Source organism: Passer montanus, unplaced genomic scaffold, assembly GCF_014805655.1.
Source record: "Passer montanus isolate IOZ18808 unplaced genomic scaffold, ASM1480565v1 scaffold68, whole genome shotgun sequence".
Classification (NCBI taxonomy): Eukaryota; Metazoa; Chordata; class Aves; order Passeriformes; family Passeridae; genus Passer; species Passer montanus.
The window spans coordinates 1,588,482-1,613,328 of record NW_024371926.1 but is presented as its reverse complement, the minus strand read 5'-3'; the positions used below and the strand labels follow the sequence as shown (position 1 = coordinate 1,613,328).

Here is a 24,847-nt window from a genome sequence, read left to right as displayed (position 1 = left end):
TGGGATTCACACAGGTACATGCCATTTTCTGGAGAGTATTCTGGGGTGAAGGTACTGGAAGAACCTTCTCTGAGAGTACCTGAGCTGCTACTTTTGTTCACCAGGCTCCAGCTGCACAGCCGACACGACCACAGGAACACACACACGCAGGCTCTCCGGGCTCAGTTTGACACAGCGCTCTGGGACTCGGCCCCAGCCAACCCAGCACACATTGACTTCCACGTTATGCAACAGCATGACAAGCACGTGAAGGCAGCCCAGCACCGCCGCTGCCAACAGGCCGATTTCTGCCTGACTTATCTATTTATTGTGCACAGCCCGCACTCGTCGAGAGCCTAATCGAGAAAATCTGGCGAGCAGGCAAGTAAGACTTAATCACCGATTAATTACAGATTAGCAGCTGCAGAGTGCCCCGCGATGAGCCTGACCCGCAGCTCCCGCAGCCGCATGGCTTCTCCTCCTCGCCTCGGGCCTGGAGGCTAACGCGGCCAGGGGCTCACAGGAGCCACGGCTCGGGGAACGCGGGAGGATCCACGGGCAGGCCGGGGGCAGCTCCGGGAGGGGTCCCGGGCGCGCCGAGGGGACAGGGCCGGGGGCAGCTCCGGGTCGGGGTCCTGTGAGGGCTGAGGGGAGCACGGCCCGGGGCAGCTCCGGGCCGGGGTCCTGTGAGGGCTGAGGGGAAGCTCCGGGCCGGGGTCCTGTGAGGGCTGAGGGGAGCACGGCCCGGGGGCTGCTCCGGCCCCGGCGTCGCCCCCTCAGCACAGGCCCCGCCCCCGCGCGGGGGGCGGAGCCGAGCGCAGCGGCCCCGCGCGCTCCCTTTGTTCGGGCCGCGGCAGGCGCTGCCCCTTTAAATGCCCCCAGTCCGGCCCTACCGGCGCGCCGGGTGGAAGGCGCCCCGCGATTGGTTACGGCGCCTCCCTCTCATTGGCCGCCGGGAGGAATGGCGCGTCCCGCCTCTCGCGCCTCATTGGCTCCGCCGGCTGCCCGTCCGCAGCGCGGGTTTCTGAGTGGGCGAAGCAGCGGTCCCTGGAAACAGTTCCGGGAAACCCCGCGTGCTGCCGGGGTCGCGCCGCCGTCCATGAGGAGAAGGAGGAGCGCGCGCCATTTGCCGTCGCTGCTTGGGCCCGAGCTGCGCCGCGCCGGCCCCGCTCCGGTGAGTGCCGGGGCCGCCCCGCGGGGCAGGGGCGCTCCGCGGCGGCCCGGCGGGTGGCGGTGGGGGGGCGGCCGGCCCGCTCCGCCCAGCCGTGCGGATCAGGCTTGCATGTGACGGGCGGCCGCGACGCGCCTCTCCCGGGGCTGTGGGTCGGGTCCCTGCTCGCTCCCTCGGGGCTCTTAAGGCCGCGCCATCCCCGGCTGTTGCGGCTGTGCCCGGTGCGCTCTGCCCGCGGGCACGGCAGAACGCTCTCAGCAGAGAACGCGTCGCTGTCGCAGCGCGCCCTCGGCTCTCGGGCAGCGGCCGGTGCGGCGGAGCCGGCGGGGACAGCTGCGCCCGCCCGCCCGCGGCGCTGGCGCTGCGCTTCCCGCTGCCCCTGCGCGAGCCACGCGTGCCGGGTGCTTAAAGGGGAAACCGTCCAGAGTTTTGTTGTTAAGACGCTGTTTTTCTTAAATTAACTTTTGTCAAAAGCCTTTGCTAAGTCTTGAAAAGTTTTGCTTAAATGCATCGTTGTTGCAAATACTTTAAAAATATGACTTTATTTACTCGGTCTGAGCAGCCTTGTTACCTGTCAGTATTTGAACGCGCTACTTAAGTATAGAAGCTGTGCTGGACTACTCTTTTTGAAACAGTGTGTTGGCTTCCCTTTCCCGTGTTTGTGGCTCTAAAGGATCCCACTGGCACTTGGTGCTGCAAAGGACATTAATGCTCATGAAGCTGGTGCTTTAGTTTTTTGATTGGTTGTTTTTTTATTTGTTCTTTTGAGACTACGCTTTAGCAGAGTTTTTTGGTTTTGTTTTTTTTACTGTAAAATTCATCTAACGAGTTTTGCATCTCGCAGTGTAAGGTTTTTGTAACCTATGCAAAGTGTAGTATTTGCAAATGAGCAGTGTCTGCGTGAAAATTTTGCATCCTTGAAATTGTATTTCCCACAAGCATTACATGTCCTTATCGCTCAGTTTTTCTGTCTTAGGTGAACCCTGTTAAAATAACACTCGAGTCTCCTGCTGACATTCAAGTTCCTAGTTCAGTCAAAAGTCCCAATACTCCCTGCTTTGTCAGACAGACATCTGCAAAATTCTTTGAGGATAAATTCTTTAGAGCAAAGCTCATTTCTGTTGAAGTGTTGCTTGGAACTGGAGTACCAGGAGTGTTGTTTAGTACAACCCAGACACCCAGATGAGCTATGAATAGCCAACTCCAGTGAGAAAGGAGCATGGGCAGACTTTCTGGTTTAGGTTAGCAAAACATAGGAGTTTTTGGTGCAGTCAGTGTGTTTTAATGGCACTGATGGGCATGTGCTAAAGGAATCTCCCAGTCATAGTTGTGTGGGTACTGAGGCAGAGTTTGGGATGTGCTGCTCTCTTGCTTAGCATCATACTGGAGGTTCTCAGATTTTTCCAAGGGGCTGTGGAGGGAGCAAGGCTGAGCTGGAGAAGTGGCAGTGCTGGCTGCATTTTGGCTTACAGGTAGTGAGAATCCTGGTTACTGTGTAAAGGTCTTCAGGCTGTGATTACTTCAAAATAAGGTTTCATGTCATTCGTACCAAGAAACACCTAGCATATCATAATTAAGCTATTAAAATGTGTTTTGTGTGATTGAATAAGCTAAGGTGTAAAATAAATGGCTATAATGCCTTCATGTACAGAATAAAGGCCCTGCCCTTTTCTACATGCCTGTGTGTGCAGAAATGTTTCTGAACAAGTGAGGTTTTAATAAAATCCCAGTTCAGACTTTAAATGTGAATTCTTATTTTCCCCCCACTTTTATGTTTATATGCCTTGCTTGACAAGAACCTTCTTGAAGTGTGAGGCATAACTATAGGGACTGCATTTGTTTTCTTGTGGTCAATTAAAACAACAAAACCAAACAAACGTCCCCCAAGCTTCCTTCAGTGTTATTTTTAACATTATTTAACTTAACTGCTTGACACAGATAGTATATTGGTTAGGAGTAGCAATGACTTGGGTGCAGAGTTTTTATGTATGCATTACTTGGCTCCCTGTGCACCTGAGCTAAGCAGGTTCCATTCCTGCACCAAGCAAAGTTTTCAGCAGCAAAACCAGTATTGGTGTATAATCACTGAAGTTCACTATGGTCGTTTTAGATGTTGTCCTTTTGCCAGAAATTTTCTGTTCCTTCTCAATTAAGCTGTTCCTAAGCATGTTTTGAGTTAACTAGACTGAATTTATAATTAATTGGATGGAGTTATACTTAGATAGTCTGTAGGTGGCAACCTCTGTTAGAGGCATGGTGTAAGATAAAGGGAACAGTAACATCATGGCTGTTTATCCAGTGATTGTCAGATTAAGGCTGTGATCAGGTACCTCTTTTCAAGATGCCATACACTTTGAGGTTCACACATTTGTTAATTTTTTTATTTTCCAGAAAAAGAACTAATAGAGCCATTTATGTTATGAAACACTGGAATACCTGTAGTTTTAACTTCCTACTTGTCATACCAGAGCTTAAAAAAGGGGCTAGTAACTTTGTAAATTACTCTCGAGATGCAGGAATTTTGGGTGAAAGATAGTGAACAGCTAAAAACACGCTTTTTATCATGAAGTATTTACAGCCTTCAGCAAGGCATTGTTTGCAACAACAGTGTGAAACTTGAAACAAGACCCCTCCCGTGTGCAGTTAGGGTGTGGGAGGGTAGGCAACATCTTGGGCACGAGTGAGAATTCTCCTTGCCTATGGAAAATTGTCCCCAATGTCTGTTTATTACTTCTGCTCATTTGGTAAGCATGGTTTTGTGTACACTGTTCTAAATTCATCCATTTCTGCATGTTTTAAAAACAAACACATATCCCACATGTACTTATAGACATAATTCTTTACTTATAATCCCCCCTTGAAGTCTTTCCAATTCAAGCAGTCTCCCTCTTCTCCAGATATTTTAATATTTAATGCAGATGAAAGAGTGAGTGGATGCGGGTGCTGGTCTGTCACAGGCTGAGTCACATGGACACACTGCGCATGCAAACGGAGAGAACACTCCTCTTTACCATGCTTTTAATATCTTCTAGAGCAGAATAAAATGTTAAAGTAATCATTGCATGTTTTACTTACTAGATAAAATTCAGTTAAAAATATTTTTCTTGTTAACTACAACTAACTGATGTTACCCAGAGGGAGAGCTAAACAGTCTTTTTCAGCCATGACTTTCACCCACGTATCTGCTGAACTCAGAGGGAAGATTCAGTGTTATAAGAGATGCAGTTTTGCTTGTTGGTGATTGTTGCGGAAGAAAAATCAATTTAATCTCAGATTTCAGGCCAAGCTTGCCAGGCCATTAGGGGATGTATTGCTATATCTGTGAAAAGAAATACATGTCTTCTGGGTGCTCTTGGTACCTGAATATTCTGGTAGCTGTGTCACTTCAGAATTTTCTGCAGTTTTTCTTTAGGAAAACATTTTCAATAAAGTTTGTGTAACAGGAAATAGCTAAAATTTTAACCCAAACTGAACACGCATTACATTTGACTTTAGTTCTTTATGAATTAAATCTTAAGCAAAAATAAACAATACAGCTAGTTAATTACAAAGCTGAATACTAATTTAAATTACCTAAAAGGCTACTTTAAAAAGCCTTTGAGCTGTTGTGCTGTGCAGCAGTCTGATCCTTAGGGGTTAGATATTGCTCCACTGGTACATGCTTGTGGTGAAGGCTGATATCTTTTTGTGCTGCAAATCCTGCCTGTCAGAAGTTCCAATCACTGTACTCCAGAGGAGGTGTTTCTGCCTGGGCACAGCATAGCTTGTCAACCTTTTGTTCACTTAGAGGCAACACTGAGAAAAGTGTTAAACTTTTGGGTATGTGACACTTGGAAGCTACTATGGGTTATCAAAAAATTGTCCTTGAGTGTCACCATAAGCCCTTGTAGTTCAGAAGGTCACAGAAATTGCTTCAAGTAAATTTTCAGTATTTATGTGTTGCTGTAGCCTCTCGGTTCATTGTGGTTTTTTTTTTTGTTTTGTTTTCTATTTTCCTCTGTGAATAGAGAAGACAGTATATGTGTAATTAAGTGATTTTATAAGGTAGTAGGAAGGTGAACACAAAAATGCCCTCCTCTTTATATCTTTGTTGTGTGTCTCAGCTTGTGAGTTTTTGAGGAGAGGGGTTGAGAATGGTACTGTACCCAAGGCATTTTTGGTGTAATTAAACCCCCTCTGCCCTGCACTGTTTCAAATTTGAGATCTTCCCGAGGCTGTCTAGCAAGCAGCCATGTAGCTGAGTTTTGCCTTCTGTGATGTTCATAATCTATGGAAAATTGATGTTCATTAGTGTGTTAATAGTTAATACCTGTAAGGATAGGCAAGCATTATTGTAGCTTTAGGTAGCATTTTTTTTTCTTCTGTAATTAGGCTGTAGTTGCTTTTAAGTAAACTGAATTGGTTAGAAAGTAATTTCTCTTTGTCAAGTAACAGAATGTGTGTGTGTATATATATAGATGCCATGTAGCTATGGAAAACTTCCTTTCTTTTCCACACTAATGGCTTAAAGAAGTGGCATCTGACAGGAACAGTGTGAGGCTGCTTTACATGTCTGTAAAATTGCCCTTCAAGATAAGACAGCTTTAGTAAAAGCAATACTGTCTGAAGAAAAATGGTTTTGTTTTTTTTCTTACCTTGCTGTAGCTTGCAAATCTCCATAGGATATCTTCCAAACAGTTCATGAGCTGTAGTCTGGAAGGGTTGGGTGTTCAGGGGACTGTTAGAGGTGTGCTTATGCTTGGAGACTTGTTTTGCAGTTTAGTAAATAGGTTGAGGCCTCAGCATTTTTTAAAAAACTGTTCTTGAATCATCTTCATACCTGTATTCCAGTACTTAATTGCATTGCTCCAGCCATGCTGCATTGTCTACCTGGTTATCATTTCGCTGCTGCTCATCAACTTCTGCCCTGTCATTTAAAGCCTGAGGCTTGTTTCATTTCTGAACCTAACAGCTGATCATCCTTATGTTCTCCGCCGGGTAGTTGAATTGTCTCTTGTCAGCCTTTTTATTTGAAAGCACTGAATATCAGCTGGCTGGCTAATTGGGAAATTGAAACAGTCTTTAATGAATTGGGCAAAGCCCACTGGAATTGTCTGAGAAGATAGTTGTGCATTTTTCAGTGCACGTATTTGGAATCAGTTTGTTAATTCTGAAAGCAAGTACTTTTATTAATAAAGAAATGAAGATGCTGCAGTCATGCCTTCCTTTTAAACCAATAAGGTATATATTATTGAAATAGTAGCTGTGATTTGTCCAGCTCCTGTTTGAGGGAAACTGAAAGCATGGAAAGTGTTGCGTTGCAGCTTCAAATGACAATAATGTGCATCAAAGTGCAATTTTTCTCTTTCTGTCCTTGAGATCTGACAGCGTCGTGAGAAAGCGTGTGGCTAGTCTTGTGCAGCATGTTGGGTTTGAAGGAAGACATGGCGACAAGCCAAGCAAGTGGAAAAAAGTATTAACAAGAAACAAGTATTAACATTTTTATACCTCAAGCTACCCTGCAGGGTTACGTGTTCACTACATTTTAAACGGTTGTTTTAAAAGTAGCGGAATGGGAAATGGAAATAGCACTAGATCTTCTGAGTCTTTGCTGAAGGATGTCACTGCCGTGTCCCCATACATTCTAGCTGCTATGGTAACCAGTTAATGACAATTAGTAGATGGAGTTTAGACGTTGTTATGTACATGAAGTACATTTTTTAAAAGTTATGTAAATTCTTCCATGTACATTTTCTGCAGTATTAAGGGTTGTACTTTCTTTTGAAACTTAGACCAGCTGCATCCAAAAAGTATTAAATAAAACTTGATACAGGTGATTTTGCAGCATGTATACAAATTAGTTTAGATAAATCATGCATTGTCCTACAAACTAGTTATTTCTGGCTTATTGTAATATAGCTCCTGAATTTTTTCCAGCAGCATAATAAAATGGCTAATCAGGTGAATGGTAATGCGGTACAGTTAAAAGAAGAGGAAGAACCAATGGATACTTCCAGTGTAACTCACACAGAACACTACAAGACACTGATAGAGGCAGGCCTCCCACAGAAGGTGGCAGAGAGACTTGATGAAATATTTCAGACAGGTATAATATGCATTTCTTGTTTCTGATTGGTTATGAAAGTGAGGGCATACCATTTTCAAATTTTTATAGATTAAGATTTTAAAATTCATTGTTTTTGATCTGTGTAGCTCTGAATGTTTTGCTACTTTGATATCCCTAAAGGCGAATTGGGTTTGACATTGACTAATTACTTGACACGTCCTTGGAGTTGTATGTGATATCTTAGCTGCTTTAGGGCACAGAGCACTAGTTTCTTAGATGACAAATGAAGATGTATGTTTCCGCATACTAAACTGTACATTATTTTTTTTTCTTCAGTCCAAATCATCATTTTGCTTTTATGTTTCTACTGTCACTGTCACAGTGATTCTAAAACACTCAAAGGCTGGATAGGTGACTTAGTGAGGGAAGCAACTAGCTTGTCTTGCCTGGGACTACATTTGAATTGAGTCTGCCTGTGGATTTTTTGTTCTCTCTAGTTCTGAGTGGACAGTTTAATCCATGTTGGTTATTACACTGAAATGTTCAGCCTGACACTAACAAAGTTGAGGACTAAGCTATCTAGCAACTCGAGTAATGCCTTGCTGGTAGCAAGTGGTCTCTGCAACTTCTAAAGAGGTTTCTTCTTATACAGAGGTTTTCCTATTTTGTTTTTATAACCACCCTATTTTATCTTATAGTCAGAGGCTTTCTTTTCCTTTTTAGTGTGTTCTGTGAACAGATTTACAAGAAGCAGTAGAACTGCTCTATGTGCTTGCCTTGAATGCCTGGGTGGCAAAATGACAGTTTTTGTTGAAAAGAGTTAAAATGACCCTGATCAAGTGAAGGCAGTTCAAAACCAATACCTTATCAATCCTCAGTGTGAAACTGGCTCATGTGGGTGATGTCTTTTGGAAGTCATTCACAGTGAGCTTTCTTGAAGCCTTTACCAGCTTGTATTGGCTGTAGAGATGCACTTTCCACCTGTGGCTCATGATGACGTGCACTTGATGGTCTGAGGGAAGGTGTACAGAAATACCTGGGCAGAGGAACTCGTGGGGTCTAACATGTGTTGCAGTTAGGTTGTGTTGTGAGGAGTTCTTAAGGAGTTTAAAAGCTTTTTAGCCCAGAACCTGACTACCAAGTATAATTCCACTGCATGAGTAACCTGAAAACATTTATTTACACTTCATTAATGCCACTGAAGATGTTTGCATTGTGGAGGGGTTTGTCAGTGAAGCAAACTACTTTAGATACTTGACCCAAATTTGGGGTTGAATTTAGTGATTTTTTTTTTATTTGCTGAAGTCTTCTATGAAAGATACAGGTGCCTTCCAATATGCAGGATCACTTCTGAAATGTAGTCCTTGGGCTTGGCACTACTGTGCATTTTCCAAATCAAGTAGCAGTGAAATAATCTGTGTATTTTGGAGATCAAGCTGTTGCAAAGTGTGTGGAGTTTTAGTTTTTATCCTAAATTTGGATGTATGATTTTAAAAGTGTAAATCTCAGCCTAAATGTCTGACTCCACAACTGATGCATGTGCATTACAAAAGGAAAAAAAAAAACCCTGTAAAGATCCTTAAAAAGAAATGCTTCAGAACTGGTCCAGTGTTTCCTGGGGGAGTCTGTACCTGTAAAATTAACATTAGCTTTTCTGGGTACATAGCAGGGCTCAAAATTTTTTAATTCTGTCTCTTGGAACTGCATAGAGCAACAAAATAAGTTTAAAAAGCCCCAAACACTGTTTAAGATACACATGAAGTCCACTGACTCCTGCGTTTTTGAAGCTGGAGGAAAGAGGGAACAAATCATTTTTGCTTCCTACTGTTTTGTGGGGCAGAGCTTCCTAGGTGTTTGATCATCAGTTGGGTAGTTCCTTTTTCCCATGCAATAGGATATTTGTAATATTCACCTGTCAGTTTACTCTAAAACAGCTCAACTCAAGAGAAGGAAGTGTGAAACTTAAAATGAGGGATAAACAAACAAAATTCAAATAATTAAAAGTGAGCCAGAGTTCATTGTTTCAGATCCTGGTGTGTGATACTGCTTTTATGCAGCAGATTGCATTCCTGAATGCTAGAAAACTGTTACACACGGGATAAAATATTGCACATCAGTTAGTGCTTAGGTATATACATTTTAATTTAACTTTTTCATTGTACTCATATTCTTTCATATACTTGTGTAGGAATATATAATTAAATGTATAATTCTGTTGCTATGGAATGTAACTTTTTGGCTTAAAAAGCAAATTGCATAGTTCTTAGTTTGTATGAAATTCAATAGAAATCTGTAACTTCTTTATCTTTAACTTTTAGGCTTGGTAGCTTATGTCGATCTTGATGAAAGAGCAATTGATGCTCTTAGGGAATTTAATGAAGAAGGAGCCCTCTCTGTATTACAGCAATTTAAAGAAAGTGACCTGTCGCATGTACAGGTAAGGTGAGAGCCCCAGGAGTGTGAACACATAAGTATCAATAGTGTTCTGGCACCACTGGCAGGAGAGTTGTAACTTAGAAATTCACTGATGTTGCTGTATTATATTTCAAACCCAAATAACGAGTTTGTTCAAGATTGCCTTAAATGTGTAGGTATTTGAGCACAAAGCAAAACCTCCCAGATAACAAAAATATGCGTGCAATTGAGAAAATAGCTAAAATGCTTTTTGGAATCTGATGACTTTTTTAATCTGACAAATTTGTTCAATTAATTATTGTGTTTTCCTGAAGGATTCTTTTGACATTTGATTTATTTCATTGACTTGAAGTAGTGACTTCATGGTATGGAGTGTAAGATTCAGTGGATTCCCAGGGCTTGTCATACACACAATTGAATTATTTTGTAAATTGTATCTACAGAACAAAAGTGCATTTTTATGTGGAGTTATGAAGACCTACAGGCAAAGAGAGAAACAAGGCAGCAAAGTACAGGAATCAACAAAGGGACCAGATGAAGCAAAGATTAAGGTAACACTTAGAGATATTCTGTACTAGCTGATGTATTACTTGTACATAGACTGAATATGAACTCAAAAAGTATCAATACCCTGGGAAAGTATATTCAGAGTAGGCTTTAAAGAAGTGCATGCATGATAGAGATTCCATAGAGAAGGGTTGTTGGAAATGCAGCTCTTTCTGATCACACAGTTGCCAAAATTTAAGCTCTCTAAAAACTCTGATATTTGTTTAAGAATTGTCTCAGGTGTCCAGTGTTCTGCACTTCTTGGGGTGCTACATATAAAATGGAAAATAAGGAAAAAGGCAGACAAGTTCTTTGCAGTGACCTTGTAATATAAAATAAATGCTGCTGTTTATGACAGCTTTTTAAAACCACAAAACAACTGAGTGTTTTGTAGCTTCCATCTCTTCATATCTACCTTATCAAGCGTGGCAAGGAGCAGACAAAGAACTGCTTATCTTGGAATGGTTTTTTTTTGTTCTGTGTATTTAACCCACTGCCAGGACTCCTGTAAGTAGTCTGACTTTTTTATTTTTTTTTTCCCCCCAGGCTTTGCTAGAGCGGACTGGTTACACTTTGGATGTAACTACAGGACAGAGGAAATATGGGGGTCCTCCTCCAGATACTGTATATTCTGGTGTTCAGCCTGGCATTGGAACAGAGGTTGGTATAAACAGACTAATCTGATAATTGCTTTGTATACTTATGCAAACTCATAAATAGGAAATACTTGGAAATAAACCATATTGCAAGTTGAATGTCTTGTAGAGGAAAATAATCTCCTATGTGTGTCTTAATCAGTCTTTCTTACTCCTCAGCATTCTGCAAAAGACAGGAAGATAGGTTAAAGTGGAGAAAAAAGAGGTGGGGTATACTAAAAACCTGTTCTTTTTAAAGTTAAGAGATTGTTGGAAGAGTTTCAAAGACTTTACATTGTTTTTTCCCTTCCAAAGGACAGAGTCTAGTCTGTAGGCAATTATTTGGAAATTTAAGGTTGTGACTGAACCTGTGCATCTTCCTAGCAAGATGTGAGCAAACTTAGGTTTGGTTATGGAAATGCTTGAACTGTGTATTTCTTCACTTAGCTATTCTTCCAGGTTTTAGTCCCTAGCAGGTTGTTTTGGAATACATGCTCATGCTCAATCCATACTTGAAATACTCTGTCATACTGCTGCATGTCTGATACAGGAGTTCTTTCAGAGATTTTTCTATAAACCACCAGACTAGATTTGAGAAAGCAATCAGTCTCCTTAATGTCTTTCAATTTATAGATAAGTTTTCCACTCCTTGCGATGCTGAAGTTCTTGTGTTTATTGTCGAGAAGTATCACAGTAAAGATGATTTCTGAATCATTCCATGAAGGAAAATTAATTTAGTGGTGGTGGTAAATAATTAGAATGAGTCCTTGCACTGAAAGATAATACTGATGTGTATAACTTCTCATGCTCTGCTTAGGTCTGTATGCTCTATGCTGATTGGGCTTTTGTCTTTAAAAGCTGCAAATGAGTTAGAATTAAGTGTTCTAGAAGTAATGTAAATGATAGTGATAATGACAATGTAAGTATCTAGCTAGAGGAATACCTTAAGCTTTCTGGGCAGATGGTGGGGAAAACCTTTTGGCTCTGCCATTAAACTTTCACTTAGTGTGATGAATCAGTTCCTTTCTTTTTTCCCCAATAAGTAATGTTCAGTCAACATTCACACTGAACTGAGAGAGGCTAAGCTTTTAAGCAGCACTCTGGAAACTGAATTTCAAGAATATCTGTATAACATGAGGCATGTAGAAGTTCTACCTTGTTCCATGTTCTGGAAGTTAGTCACATTCTCCTCATGAGTTTGTTATATTGGTGCTTATTATGGGCATGCTGAGTGTCTTTAGTGCTGGAATTCTGCTGTGCCTTCATTGTGAGATACAATTATGACAAGGCCTTACTGAGAAGGAAAATGTTGACTCATGGCTTTTTTTCTACAAAAAAAATATTTGAAGTTAAAATAAATTTATTTTTATCTTAATGGGTGTTTGGAATGTTTTGTTTGTATTAACAAGGAAGAGGTTTTGAGACTTCGGAGGAGAGCTGTGGTGATTAAACAACTGGGGGGATCTTTCTAGGGAGACCTCAGCTAAAGATATTAACTCCTTAACAAAACTTAACCCAAGTTAATTGTACAGAACAAAACCACAAGAACTCACAGGTTTGCTTGAGTAAATATTAAACATTCGGTTGGTGGAAGCTGAAGCAAATGCAGACAAGAAACAAGACTACAGTATATATCAAAAGTGGAAAAAGTGCATCACACAATTAAAAGGAAATTATTATTATTATTAAATTATTTTTCCATCTCTGTAGCTTTCCAAGGAAGAGTAATTTACAGAGTGATTTGAAAATACTGCAAGAGCAAGGAAGTGCTTGGCCTGCTTTAACATATGGTACACAACTAGATAGTGTGTAAGGTCTTAGTTTTTAACTGCCAAAATTAAAACCAGGTAAGAACCATTTATCTCTTCAGCAGGGGAAATTCACAGCCTCTTCAATATAAATAACAAACCCAGGTTTTCTGTGTGTGAAACCTCCTACAGATAGCAGGTGGATTAGAGCACTTGGGACATAAAATAACATCAGCTGCTGTGAGGGCTGCACTGGTGACTGCAATGTTTCTGCTCTGCTGTTTTATCTGCATTGCTGTTCCTTTCCCAGGAATTTCCAAGTGTTAAAAAGAAGCTTGTATTTCTGAAAAAGCTTTATTTCAAGTGTCCTCTTCCTTTTTAGGTTTTTGTTGGTAAAATTCCTCGAGACCTTTATGAAGATGAATTGGTACCACTCTTTGAGAAAGCTGGTCCAATTTGGGATCTGCGTCTCATGATGGACCCTCTTTCTGGTCAAAACAGAGGTTATGCTTTCATTACCTTTTGTAGTAAAGATGCAGCACAAGAAGCAGTCAAACTGGTGAGTTAACTTTCTTCCAGACAGGTCATGACAAAGTAAACAGCAAACATGTTGGTAATTTCTTAAGTAGTGAAGTCTTCAAAGCATCCATTGACAGACTCAAAATTTTACTTTCTTAAAAATTGCCTCCTGATTTCATTAGTAAATACAGATAATTAAAACTTATAAGAGTGTTATCTGCTGTACCTTACTGTGGCTGATCAGAGTACTTAGGTGATTGTTAGGAGCCTACTTGAGTCCAGCTAGAAAATACATTTTTTGAGCTTCAGTGTGTTTTAAGTTTCATCACCTCTTCTATTTAAAGAGATAATTTGAGATAGCTTATTTAGCTGCTGCTGCCATGGGGAGGTCTCTGAGTTAGTTCCTTTGGTTGTTTGCAGTGTCCTTCTGTTCTTCCCAGTCATGCTCGTGTCTCTCCCAAGATTTTGAATTTGGCTGTGAAATACTGTGTATACTTTGAACCAGAACAGGTGAAATGCCTAATCTCAGTTGCCTTAGTGGAATTCAGCTCATCCTGAATGAGGGATGAAGAAGAAGGGTGAAATCTGAAAACCTTAGTTAAGCTGGTGGGGGTGGGGAAACCTGAAACCTGGAGAAACTTAAAAGCAGTTAAAACCACGTGGGCCTTCTCCTTGTGCCAGCAAGGCACCACTGGGAATGGGATTGATTGTGAATAGAATGGCTTTGCAGAAGATAGAATGTGAAAAGCAGATTCAGGTTAATAAGTTCATAGCACCAGAACAAAAAGTTTTACTCTGTTAGGAATCACTTCAGTCTGTGAAGCAAAATTTTGAAATGCTTTGTCATCATTGAAGTGATATTGTTTGATAGTCTGTGGTACCTTAACGTTTTTCTAGAATATCAAGAAGGTTCCTGAAGGTATTGCTGTAATTTTTAGGGCTTATGTCTCAGCTAGATGTAGAATGTTAAAAACCTGCTTTTAAAGAATTGCATGAGATTTTCAGAAGCTGGCTGATGATGAAACATCCATCCAACCTCAAGAATCCTGACTGAAACAAAGACTATGTCTATCTTGAATTTTTTTTTTTTTTAAGGCTGAATTCTTGTACCTTTAAAGGCCTATTGGGAGTCTTTCTTTTCAGTGTAATCCAGCTGTGGGTACAGGCATGAAGCAGTGGGCTAGATTTTTTTTAATGGAAGTTTTAAATCTTGACAGTAACATTTTTTAATTCTATCATGGACAAAGTCAAAAAAAATGTGGGGTGGGGTAGAGGCCAGGTAACTGATTTAGACTTGATTGTCTTGACAAATGCTCTCAGTGTTCAAAGCTATCCAAGGAAAGAGGAAGAACTCCCAGTATCTTTAATGCCATGTATTTGCTTACTGATAACAGCAGCAGCAGCTGACTGACAGCAGAGGAAGCAGTAACCAGTTGCTAGAAAGATCTTTTGAGTCTGAGATAAACAGTAGGTGAATAAATTTATGCAATGCAATTTGTATATGGTCCTGTTACAGCAAGTTTTTTTGTAGCTTTCCATTCAACAAGACTTCTGAAGTCTGTGGAAATCCTAAGTTTGGCACTGTTCTTCCAAGTGAATGCTGACACAAAAACAGCTGTCCTAAGAATTCTCTTGCAATGCCAATTCAATATGCCATGTATAAAAGTAGTAGATGGTGAAGAAAATACCTGAGTTTAAGATTTGGGGATATTTTTATGCGTAGTATTGTGGATAAAGCAAATCAATGGCTTTGTTTTTTCAGTGTGACAACTATGAAATCCGTCCTGGAAAGCACCTTGGAGTGTGCATCTCCGTGGCAAACAACAGGTTATTTGTTGGGTCAATTCCAAAGAACAAAACTAAGGAAAACATATTGGAGGAGTTTGGTAAAGTCACAGGTAAGACTTAATGAGTCCCAGAACACCATTTAGTCTCTGTTTTGTTGGTCTAGTTGTTTGCCTGATGTGTTCAGGTATCAGTTAAACTATTTTCATGTTGGATTCCCAGTTTAATTTTGTTAGAAATTTTATATATGTACTATATTTTAAGGTGGAGTGTAAAGGGACTTGTGTCTGTTTTTAGTGATTGTGAAATGAATGGTGGTGTAACTTTACAATTAGAGACAGAAACAGCTCAAATGAACTCAAAAACCAGCACACATGAACTCTGAAGAAGATGAAAGTTCCAATTCTGTTACCTGTTTTAACGTTCTGTTGAAGGTTCTGTATTTGTTACTGGATCTACAGGAGGTTCTGCTGTCAACATGGAGAAGTTTTTGGGAAGCCTGAAGCGAATGTATTCCTGAGTAGTGAAGGGGAGGAGGGAGTACTAAATTGGTTTAGAGGGAATATTACTAGAGAAATAGTTAATAACAGACTAATTTTTTTTCCCAGTTTTTCAGCATTCTCCAGTATGTGCAGCAAGTAGGAAGAAGAGAAGTCAGCTCATCACTGAAAGGGTGCTTCTGCCTTAGATAAGAGATTGAGTCACTTGCTCTTGTTCCTGTAGGAGAGCTTTAACCTCCTGCTTCTTTTTTAGGATTTCTATTTATAAGTACTTCAGGGAAGTGGTGAAAACAGAAGGTGAATATTCATTTAGTTCTCTCTCCTCTTTTTGGAGAGATGTGGAAGATGTTCCTTCTAGGTTCTGCAGGAGGCAGGGGAGAGGTCATATGTTAGTGCTGGCTGCCTTTCAAACATGTAAAAATGATTTTAAAAGTATAGAAAACTTAGACTGTGTGAGTTGCTGAGGTTGATGTTTTACAGAGCCTATTCTGTGGAATTTCAATTGCTAGGTGACATGTTTCTGGGTAAATTGAATATCTGCTATTTGTTTTGCTTTTCTTGTGCTCCCAACCCCTTTCAGGTGTAAAATTCAAATTCACTACAAAACTTGAGTGAAGGCATTTTAGGGTAGACTCTAGATTTTTACTTTTCTTTTGAAGCTCAGTACTAAAGATGTGTTTTTCAGAGGGTTTGGTGGATGTAATTTTGTATCATCAACCTGATGATAAAAAGAAGAATCGTGGATTCTGCTTCTTGGAGTATGAGGATCACAAGTCAGCAGCACAAGCTCGCCGACGCCTGATGAGCGGGAAAGTAAAAGTCTGGGGAAATGTTGTTACAGTGGAATGGGCTGATCCAGTAGAGGAGCCTGATCCAGAAGTCATGGCAAAGGTCAGTAAAGACTTCACTGGATGCTCTTGTGCTTTGGGAGGACTATGCTGTAGTGGCAAAGACTTGTTCCAGCTGAGCTAGTTTTGAGGCACAGAAAGCAATTAGAGGGCATTTTCACAGTGAGCTGTGCAAATGGTGGTGTCTGAGTTGCCATTGGAAGGTGTTGGAAATGTGCTGTTACTAACTGCTGTTAACATCTAAACTAGTCCTGTGCAGGGTTATCCTGCTGGATTGACACGTCAGGCTATGCATTTTCTGCTTTAGCTGTAATCAATACCAGGTAGGTATTGTGTAAAACTATTTTCCAGAAAATTCAGTGTGGGGAATGATGTGCATTTTATTCCCTGTGGTTTTGGGTAACTCCTTGCTGTCCTTGAGGTCTGTTAATAAAATTTTGCTGGGATTTGTGACATCCCAGAAGCAGAAAATGAAGGTTGGATATTCTTCTGGTTATGGAGGGGAACTGTGGAAGGAGAGGAGTTTTAGAAACTTCATACAGGTAACTACAAGGCACTTTTTTTTTTTAACAGATTCAGAATTAGTAAAGTTACCCAAATTTGTTAATGCAACAAAAAAGGGAATAATGTCTTACTAGTTGGGAGTTTCCTTTGAGGTTTGACTTGTAAAGATTTCTGCTTTGTTCTCATTTTTTCACCAGGTTAAAGTTTTATTTGTAAGAAACTTGGCCACTACTGTGACAGAAGAAATTCTTGAGAAATCTTTTTCTGAATTTGGAAAGCTGGAAAGAGTAAAGAAGTTGAAGGATTATGCATTTGTTCATTTTGAGGACAGAGGTGCAGCAGTGAAGGTAGGTTAATTATTCTTTCCTAGTTAGTTATTTTTTACGAATGGTTTTAAGAAATTTCTTTACAGTAAATACCCTGGTAAGAAAAACCATAGAGCCCGTTTAATAAGGTTTCCATTGTGAGAATCTCAATGCTAATAATTTTGTTCCTATGATTTCAGTAGCTAGGAGGATGTGAAACTTGAAAGGACAAAACTGTAGCAAGTTAACAAGTAGACTGGAAAAGAGGTGTGTAGAGCAATGCAGGAGAGTCTAGAGAAGAGGAAAAAAAAAAGATCAACCTAGACAATTTTTCTGAGGAAACACTGGCAGAAGGTATCAGTTGTCTCTCAAAGACCCCTATTTAAAGGCTGTGTGTAGTTTTGGAGTGACAAAAGTATCAAATAGAAATTGGGAGGTAATTAAAAAATGCTTTGTGAAGGACAGGAGAGTGGTGTTGGTGACTCTTTAAGCATTACCTGGTTTTAATTCTTTGTGCATCCGAGGTTTCTTCTCAATGACTTGTTAAATATTGAAAATCATTATTGTAAGCTTCATAGTTCTCTTCCTTTGTGTCCTTGAGCTGTTGAGAATGTAATTAATATCTGCTGACTGTGATTCAGTATATTGAATTCTGTAGAAATGACTCCATCTGGTTTTTAAATTCATGGTTCATGGGGGGAAGAAGTAGAGTAGGAAGTGTTTTTTGCATTTGGGAGTCTCGAAGCAGATATATTGCATGTGGTGTATGTGGCTGCATGGACAGTTCAAAGGCTCTGTACTTGATCTTCTTATTAATGATTTTATAGCCATTTAATTGCTTAGGATTTTACTACATGAGAGATTAGGTTTTAGAATACTCCTTGTGGCTTTAAGATGAATATCACTTGTAGTTAACAAGGTTGAGGTTGGTTTGGATAGGTTTAGACCATGTCTGAGGGAGGACAAAAAATTGTTGGAACAAGGGGTAAGTCAGCAACACTTCTGGCTGTGGTTTTCTGTAGTATGTCTGTAAACACTTTTCAGCCCCTTCCCAGTACAATTACCTGCTAAATGCTCTTTTAGATTTCAGCAACTGGAAACTTGTAGCAGCTGAGAAAAAGATCAAATGCATCACTAACCCTCATCTCAAGCTAGGAACTACCACATCTGGCCCATGTGACTGCTTCATGGCCACTGAATTGGTTTATGAACTTTGTGAGATATTTTTGTGTGTGGATGTGTTTTGGCTTTCAATGAAGTTATTGTATTTATGTGTGGAATGCATGGAACTGGATCATTGACTCTAGCATGTACTGGTTTTCATCAGTAATAATGGGGAAATAAATTGCCACAATTTCTAATGCTTTTGAGGCATGGAGGTGTACAGACACAAAGTCTTCATTAATGCAAATACTAATACCCAGAAAAGTTTAATGCAAAGCAGATAAATCCAGGTGAGGAACTGGGAGGTCTGGTCCTAATTGGGTATTAAGTTCTCTTTGTGGGTGCATTTAATAGTAAAAAATTGCACATTAATTTTCTGGAGGATTCAGGGCTTGCTTGATGAGATCACCGCGTTTCAGTAATCTTCTTTGGTTTTTTCTCCTCAAGTATGTATCTTCAGAACTACTCGATTTTCTCAGTCACTTGACTCACATTCGGCTACCTGGGAACTCCAAACATAACAATTCTTTCTCTTGTGTGCACATGTTCTACCAGGCTTATAAATGAAGTGTTTATGTCGGTGTGAGTAGTGAGAACTTGTTTATTTCTGAAAGATTTCTAGGAGATACAGGAACATAAAAACTGATGGTGCTATGTCTGACTTCGTAAAGATAATTCTTAATATGTCTTAATCCTCTTTTTTATCTTAGGATATAAAAATTATATTTTAAAAAAATACTGCTTTCCTGTAACTGGTGAATAAAGTGGGACTTGGAAAAGTGACATGTAACATTCTGTTTATGTAGCACAAAAGCAAAGCACATGGCAGAGCTCAGCCTGGAGCAGCCCAGCTGTCTGGTTTCTTGCAATAAGTTTTAGTTCCCTTTGAATGGAAAAACATTTGTAGTTATTTTTCTTTTAATTTTTGTACAGGCTATGAATGAAATGAATGGGAAAGAGATAGAAGGGGAAGAAATTGAAATAGTATTAGCAAAGCCACCGGATAAGAAAAGGAAAGAACGTCAGGCTGCCAGACAGGCCTCCCGGAGCACTGCGTGAGTGTCACCCTCCACCGTGGTAATGCTGCAGGCTGGAGTTGTGCTGTGGAACAGGGGCTGGTCTGGAAGAACTGAATTACTTGACTTTTCTCCATGTTGCATATTGCTAATCACCAAGAGCAAATGTAGACTGCATTGTGGGCTGCTTTTGGAGATAAATAACTCTGTGCTTCTTTTCCTTGCTAGGTATGAAGACTATTATTACTACCCTCCGCCTCGCATGCCACCTCCTATGAGAGGCCGAGGCCGTGGAGGAAGAGGTGGATATGGCTATCCCCCAGATTACTATGGCTATGAAGATTATTATGATGATTACTATGGCTATGACTATCATGACTACCGTGGTGGCTACGAAGATCCCTATTACGGCTATGATGATGGCTATGCTATAAGAGGAAGAGGAGGAGGAGGAAGGGGTGGGAGAGGTGCCCCTCCACCACCTAGGGGGCGGGGAGCACCACCACCAAGAGGTAGAGCTGGCTACTCACAGAGGGGGGCACCCATGGGACCGCCGAGAGGAGCCAGGGGGGGGAGAGGGGGCCCTGCGCAGCAGCAGAGAGGACGCGGTGCTCGCGGAGCCAGGGGCAACCGTGGGGGCAACGTAGGAGGCAAGAGAAAGGCAGATGGGTACAACCAACCCGATTCCAAGCGCCGTCAGACCAACAACCAGCAGAATTGGGGCTCCCAACCCATCGCTCAGCAGCCGCTCCAGCAAGGTGGTGACTATGCCGGTAACTATGGTTACAATAATGACAACCAGGAATTTTATCAGGATACTTATGGGCAACAGTGGAAGTAGACAAGTGAGGAGGGATTGAGAATATTGGAAACATGGAATTGGCTATAGCTCTCTACATCTTTCAAAAAAAAAAAAAATTGGCTTAATGTTTCATCCTTCAGTAGCGATTGGCTGCCATTTGTATTGGGCTGAAGAATCACTATTGTGTATATACTCGAGTCTCTTAGTTTTCTTTTTTCATAAACGCACTTGGACATTACTGGGCTTGCAGAATTCCTGAACTCCTTATGGGGTTTCAGTGCTTTTATCATTTTAGGCTTCACTTTAGCAGTTTAAAAGCAGGAATGGCACACTGTTCAATCATGATTTTGCAGAACCTCTGGTTTTGGACAGTTTCTTCTTTTTTTTTTTTTTTTGGATTTGGGATAGACTACATAGGAGTATGCTGTACATAAAAGTAAAAGCTAGTGCTTTGTCTTAGTAGTTTTAAGAAATTACAACAAATTAAGTTTTCTTGTATTGAAAATAACATGATTGTATGTTTTGCATTCCTAGAAGTAGGATAACTGTGTTTTTAAATTGTTATAACTTCACACCTTTTTGAAAATCTGCCCTACAAAATTTGTTTGGCTTAAAACGTCAAAGCCGTGGCAATTTGTTCCTTGATGTGATTGTATTTCCAATTTCTTGTTCATGTAAGATTTCAATAAAACTCAAAAATCTATTCAAAACATTACCTATTTCAAATTCAATTGTGTCCTAAAACATTATTTCATTGGTAATTCTTGTGAAAAATACTGTTTTCAAAGTATAACTGCCTATGTGAGTGATCAAATTCGTGCAAAATTTCCTGTGCTTTCCAACATGTAGCACTGTGGACATCAGACTGAAAACTAGGAGAAATTACAGACAGCCCAAAAGGCACTCACTGTTTAATTGCTGTTCAATAATTTATCAGCATCTAATTTTGAAACTTTTTTTCCTATTTAAAAGTGTTGAATTGTATCCAAGCATTCACAGAGATCTAATTTAAATCTAGTCTTCTAATGTAATGTGGAGAAGGAAGCAGATCCTACAATGGTGTTAATTTTGTTCCTTTGGTGATGTCCTGTGGAGGCTGTTCTGGTAGGATCCAGCCTTATTGTATAATTGAGCGTACAAACACACAGGGAAATTATTTTGATCTCAAGCATCTTAATCTAATCTCAGCTATTTGACTAGGAATGAGAATTACAGCTTGGGTGCTGTGGCACGCTAAATTAATTTCTTGCTACAGATAACACGAACATACTCTCCAGATTCTGCTTATTTCTATCTTGACATTTTAATTTGATGTTCTGCCATGATGAACAATTTGCCTTAGAATCCTCCTGCCTTAAAATAAAGGCTGTTAAAAAGTTTAAGACTTTATCTTTTGAGGGCATTGCTAGCTACATTATATTATGTGTTGCTTTGACCCTTGTCTTGGACATTCCCAGATGTCAATTTTAACTGGCAAATCATGACATTACTCTTGTGTTGCATCTAAGCCATTCTGTACCACAATGAAGAACATTTGCTTCTCAAGAAAAGAGAGAAACAAACGGATTTATACTTTCTCTAAAGAAAACTATTGCCGGACCTCTAAATATCCAAATCCAATACATTGCTCGTACTTGATTTACAGCATTCCAAACACAGACTATTGAGGAAGTTAAACTTCAGTGGTCATACTCCTCCCTTTGTCTTCTATTCCTGTCTGGTGTCTCAAGTGTGTTCTGTCAGAATATACCCAGTAAGATGAGCCTCCCCACACTGCTGTGGATCTGGAATGGGATTGCAGGGTTTGAGTTGGGACCTGAATCGAAGATGTCTATCTGCTTCTCAGAAATGGGTTTGCCCATGTCAGGCTCTTCCAATTAATAGAATTGGTCATAAGTAGCTTAAAAGTGCTTTTAAAAAAATCAATATCCAGTATGCTGGGGTTTGGGGTTTCTTTTCCCCACTTCATAAAGCTAATGGAGCCAAATCATGTTCCTATCTGTTTCTTACCTGAGCAGTGAACTCAGAGGGCTGTTGCCTGCATATACACTTCAGGCTTTTGCTTGTCATGAGGATGTGGTTTGTAATTCTGTTCTAACACAAAGTTTTGCTGCCCTATCCATATGACTTTCTGGTAGTTATACAGCTCTTGTAGTGCTGAGCAGAACCCTGTAGTCCCAATAAGTATTGGCTTGTCAGTATTCATTGGAAAGGGGATCTAGTACAAGGAGCTTAATTGGAATAATATTTCAAGTCCTCTCCGTCTTGGAAGAAGGTAGTGTTCCCATATTGCATGTTTGCCTAGGAGAGGTGAGGTGCTAGCAAGTGCTGTGGGGGGAGTGGGGAGGAAGTTACAACACCTCAGTGGTTACAAAAGAGCTGAGAAACAAAAATGTTCAAATTGTCTTCCTCAAGAACTGTAAGGCTACATCTTGTATTTACTTTTCCCTGAATCATCATTTATACAAGTAGTTTTATTAAATATGTGGAGCAAGCTATTAGTTTTTATAATTGAAAATCATAACAGTTAAACTCAGTAGTTTATATTTGCAAGATATACCAAGTTCTTTATTTACATGGTTTATGGCTACTCAAATTCACCTTTTAAATTTGCAGCAGTACTTTTATTTAATCCGTAGATAAGGTGTGCTACAGCTTACTTGAATAGTGGTGTGTGCTGAACTTGAAGAACTTAATGAAATTATGGAAAAAAATTATCAAGGAAAGATACTGTAGTACAGTTGAAAACTACCATGCCTGACTCAAGGGAAGAATTTCTCAGCACAATTTTGACATCTAGTTCAAAAATAAATTTAAATTTACTCTCGTGCATTTCTTTTGATTGTTTCTTCAGTATAACTTAGCAAAAATCTTCTATAATATATTGAAAATGGATTTCAACTTGCACACCAATATTCAGCTTTTATGAGTGTCCTGCTGGCATTGGAGGAGGAGCCATGAAATGGAGTTTTAATAATCATTTGATCACTCATTTATAGCAGTTGCTTAAATGTCTGTATTGATAAGGTGTTTGACTTAAGAAGCAAGTTACCAGATTCCTAGCAGTTCCAAAATTGAAGCAAAGTACTTTACAGCTACTGTGTTGTTATATACTTAATTTCACTTTATTAACTAGTTAGTTTACTAAACTCAACTTAGAATTTTACCATTTCATTCAACATAGTTTGCATTTTTCCAAAGTGTTTTCTAGCAATTGTTTATTTTTAAATCTCAGCTTCTGTAGTCTGATTATGAAAAAATGACAACTGCATTGCTTAAACCTTTCCAAAATAAACTCGAAGTAGAAGATCACCACATGATTTTGGTGACTCTGTATAAAAACCTGACCACTTTTTGTCCCTTCTATGTTTGGACATTAAGCCCATTTCTATAATTTGAACTACACAGAAAAAAATACAGAGGGCACTCTTATTATAAGGCTAGGAGAGAAAGAAATGTGAAGTGCTGAGCAAAAAGTCTTAAACCTCTCAAAAACATTTGGTACCAAGACCCATCAACCCTACTGAATGAATGTATTTTCAGCAAGACTTAATTGTTATCCAAAAATGTTCGTGGCCCATCCATAGAACAGCAAGGACATCTCCTAGAAATCTGTCATCAGCAATCTGTGATCATGCATGACTTGAGGTGGAGTATGTGTGTGATTGAGGATTGCTTAAGGTGGAGGTTGTCAGTAGAATTCTGTTATTCATGTGGCCTATGTGAGTAGCTCAGAGCCTTATAGAAAGAGTGTACCACCTTGTGTTCCTGTTTTTTCTAAAACAACAACAAAAAGAAGTTAGAGCTTCTGTTAACTTAGAACTTGAATGAAGCTGTTGTAGTCTATTGGCTTAAATTGTCCTTTGAAACCCAGAGCAGTTTTGTTGAGCATGCATTAGTTGATAAAATGTTTAGAATAGGGAGAAAAAAAGCACTTGTACTGAAGGGAAACCATCAACTATTCAAATAAAATAGTCAAGGTGGATCTGCGATACTTGGTTATTGATCAGGAACTTCTGAAATTTTAGAACAGGAGAATCCCTCTGAAGAAATGTTGTTTTAACAACTTGGAGGTTACCAGAAGCTCTGAAAGACAGTTCAGAATATATTTTCTGATGTCCAGAAATCTGCAAGTGTCAATTTTGTATTTTAACTCCTTCCTTTTACCTGACTATCAGGGAAGCGTGGTTGAGGCTGACCTGACATGTCATGATGTCGACTTGCTAGGTGGGGTTCGCAGGGGACATTAACCTTGGAGTTATAGGTAAGAAAACTTTCTTTCTCATTTCCTTCAGTAAGTGAAAGGGTTGGTGTGGGAGGAGGGAGGATGTGAGCTCCACAGACCTGAGCACTGGAATAGCTTTCAAAATCTGCCATTACCATGGAGAGATTGCAGGTATGGAAGGTAAAGGTTGAGGTTAAATTTGTCCATGTTCAAAGGAGACATGGTATAGGTTCTTGAAATTAATTTGAAAATAAAGATGACTTGAACTTCAGAAGAAAGGTGGATGCTTTTTTAGGAGTGCTGGAAGCATAAAACATTTTGAACATTAAATTCTTCCTCTCTAATTGAATCCAGGTATGGATTGGATTTCTTTCCCCACATGTGGAAAAGCAAAGAATTTGCAGCACACTCTTCAAAGCTTAAGAATGCTGTTAAGAAAAGTGTCCAAGTAGATCTCTGGAAAATAATAAAAATTTGCCTTGGAAATAACAAAACTGGCATATCATGAGTTTGAATCTTTTATGTATTGAACATGATAATGCTTAGAAGGCACTAATCAAGAGAGAATGGCTTTTGTACCAAGGGACAGTTGTAGGTTATAAAATCCCACTGAATTTTAATAATCATCTCTTTGTGGAG

At 40.0% G+C, this 24,847-nt stretch overlaps 1 protein-coding gene across 5 annotated transcripts; it reads left to right on the top strand.

Moving 5' to 3' along the window:
* Positions 1–218: 218 nt before the first annotated feature.
* On the top strand, positions 219–23,295 carry HNRNPR (heterogeneous nuclear ribonucleoprotein R). 5 transcript variants are annotated; one of them, XM_039729039.1, is made up of 11 exons: positions 235–360; positions 7,070–7,235; positions 9,515–9,633; positions 10,055–10,162; positions 10,704–10,817; positions 12,923–13,099; positions 14,822–14,957; positions 16,030–16,235; positions 16,894–17,043; positions 19,099–19,220; positions 19,410–23,295. In XM_039729039.1, the coding sequence occupies exons 2-11, from the start codon at positions 7,079–7,081 to the stop codon at positions 20,020–20,022; spliced, it is 1,902 nt and encodes a 633-aa protein (XP_039584973.1). In that variant the 5' UTR covers positions 235–360; positions 7,070–7,078; the 3' UTR covers positions 20,023–23,295. The 5 variants fall into 5 exon arrangements, with proteins under 5 accessions (XP_039584974.1, XP_039584973.1, XP_039584975.1 ...); XM_039729037.1 differs by lacking the exon at positions 235–360 and adding an exon at positions 1,013–1,153; XM_039729036.1 differs by lacking the exon at positions 235–360 and adding an exon at positions 1,031–1,153 and having other exon boundaries at positions 7,067–7,235.
* Positions 23,296–24,847: the final 1,552 nt, after the last annotated feature.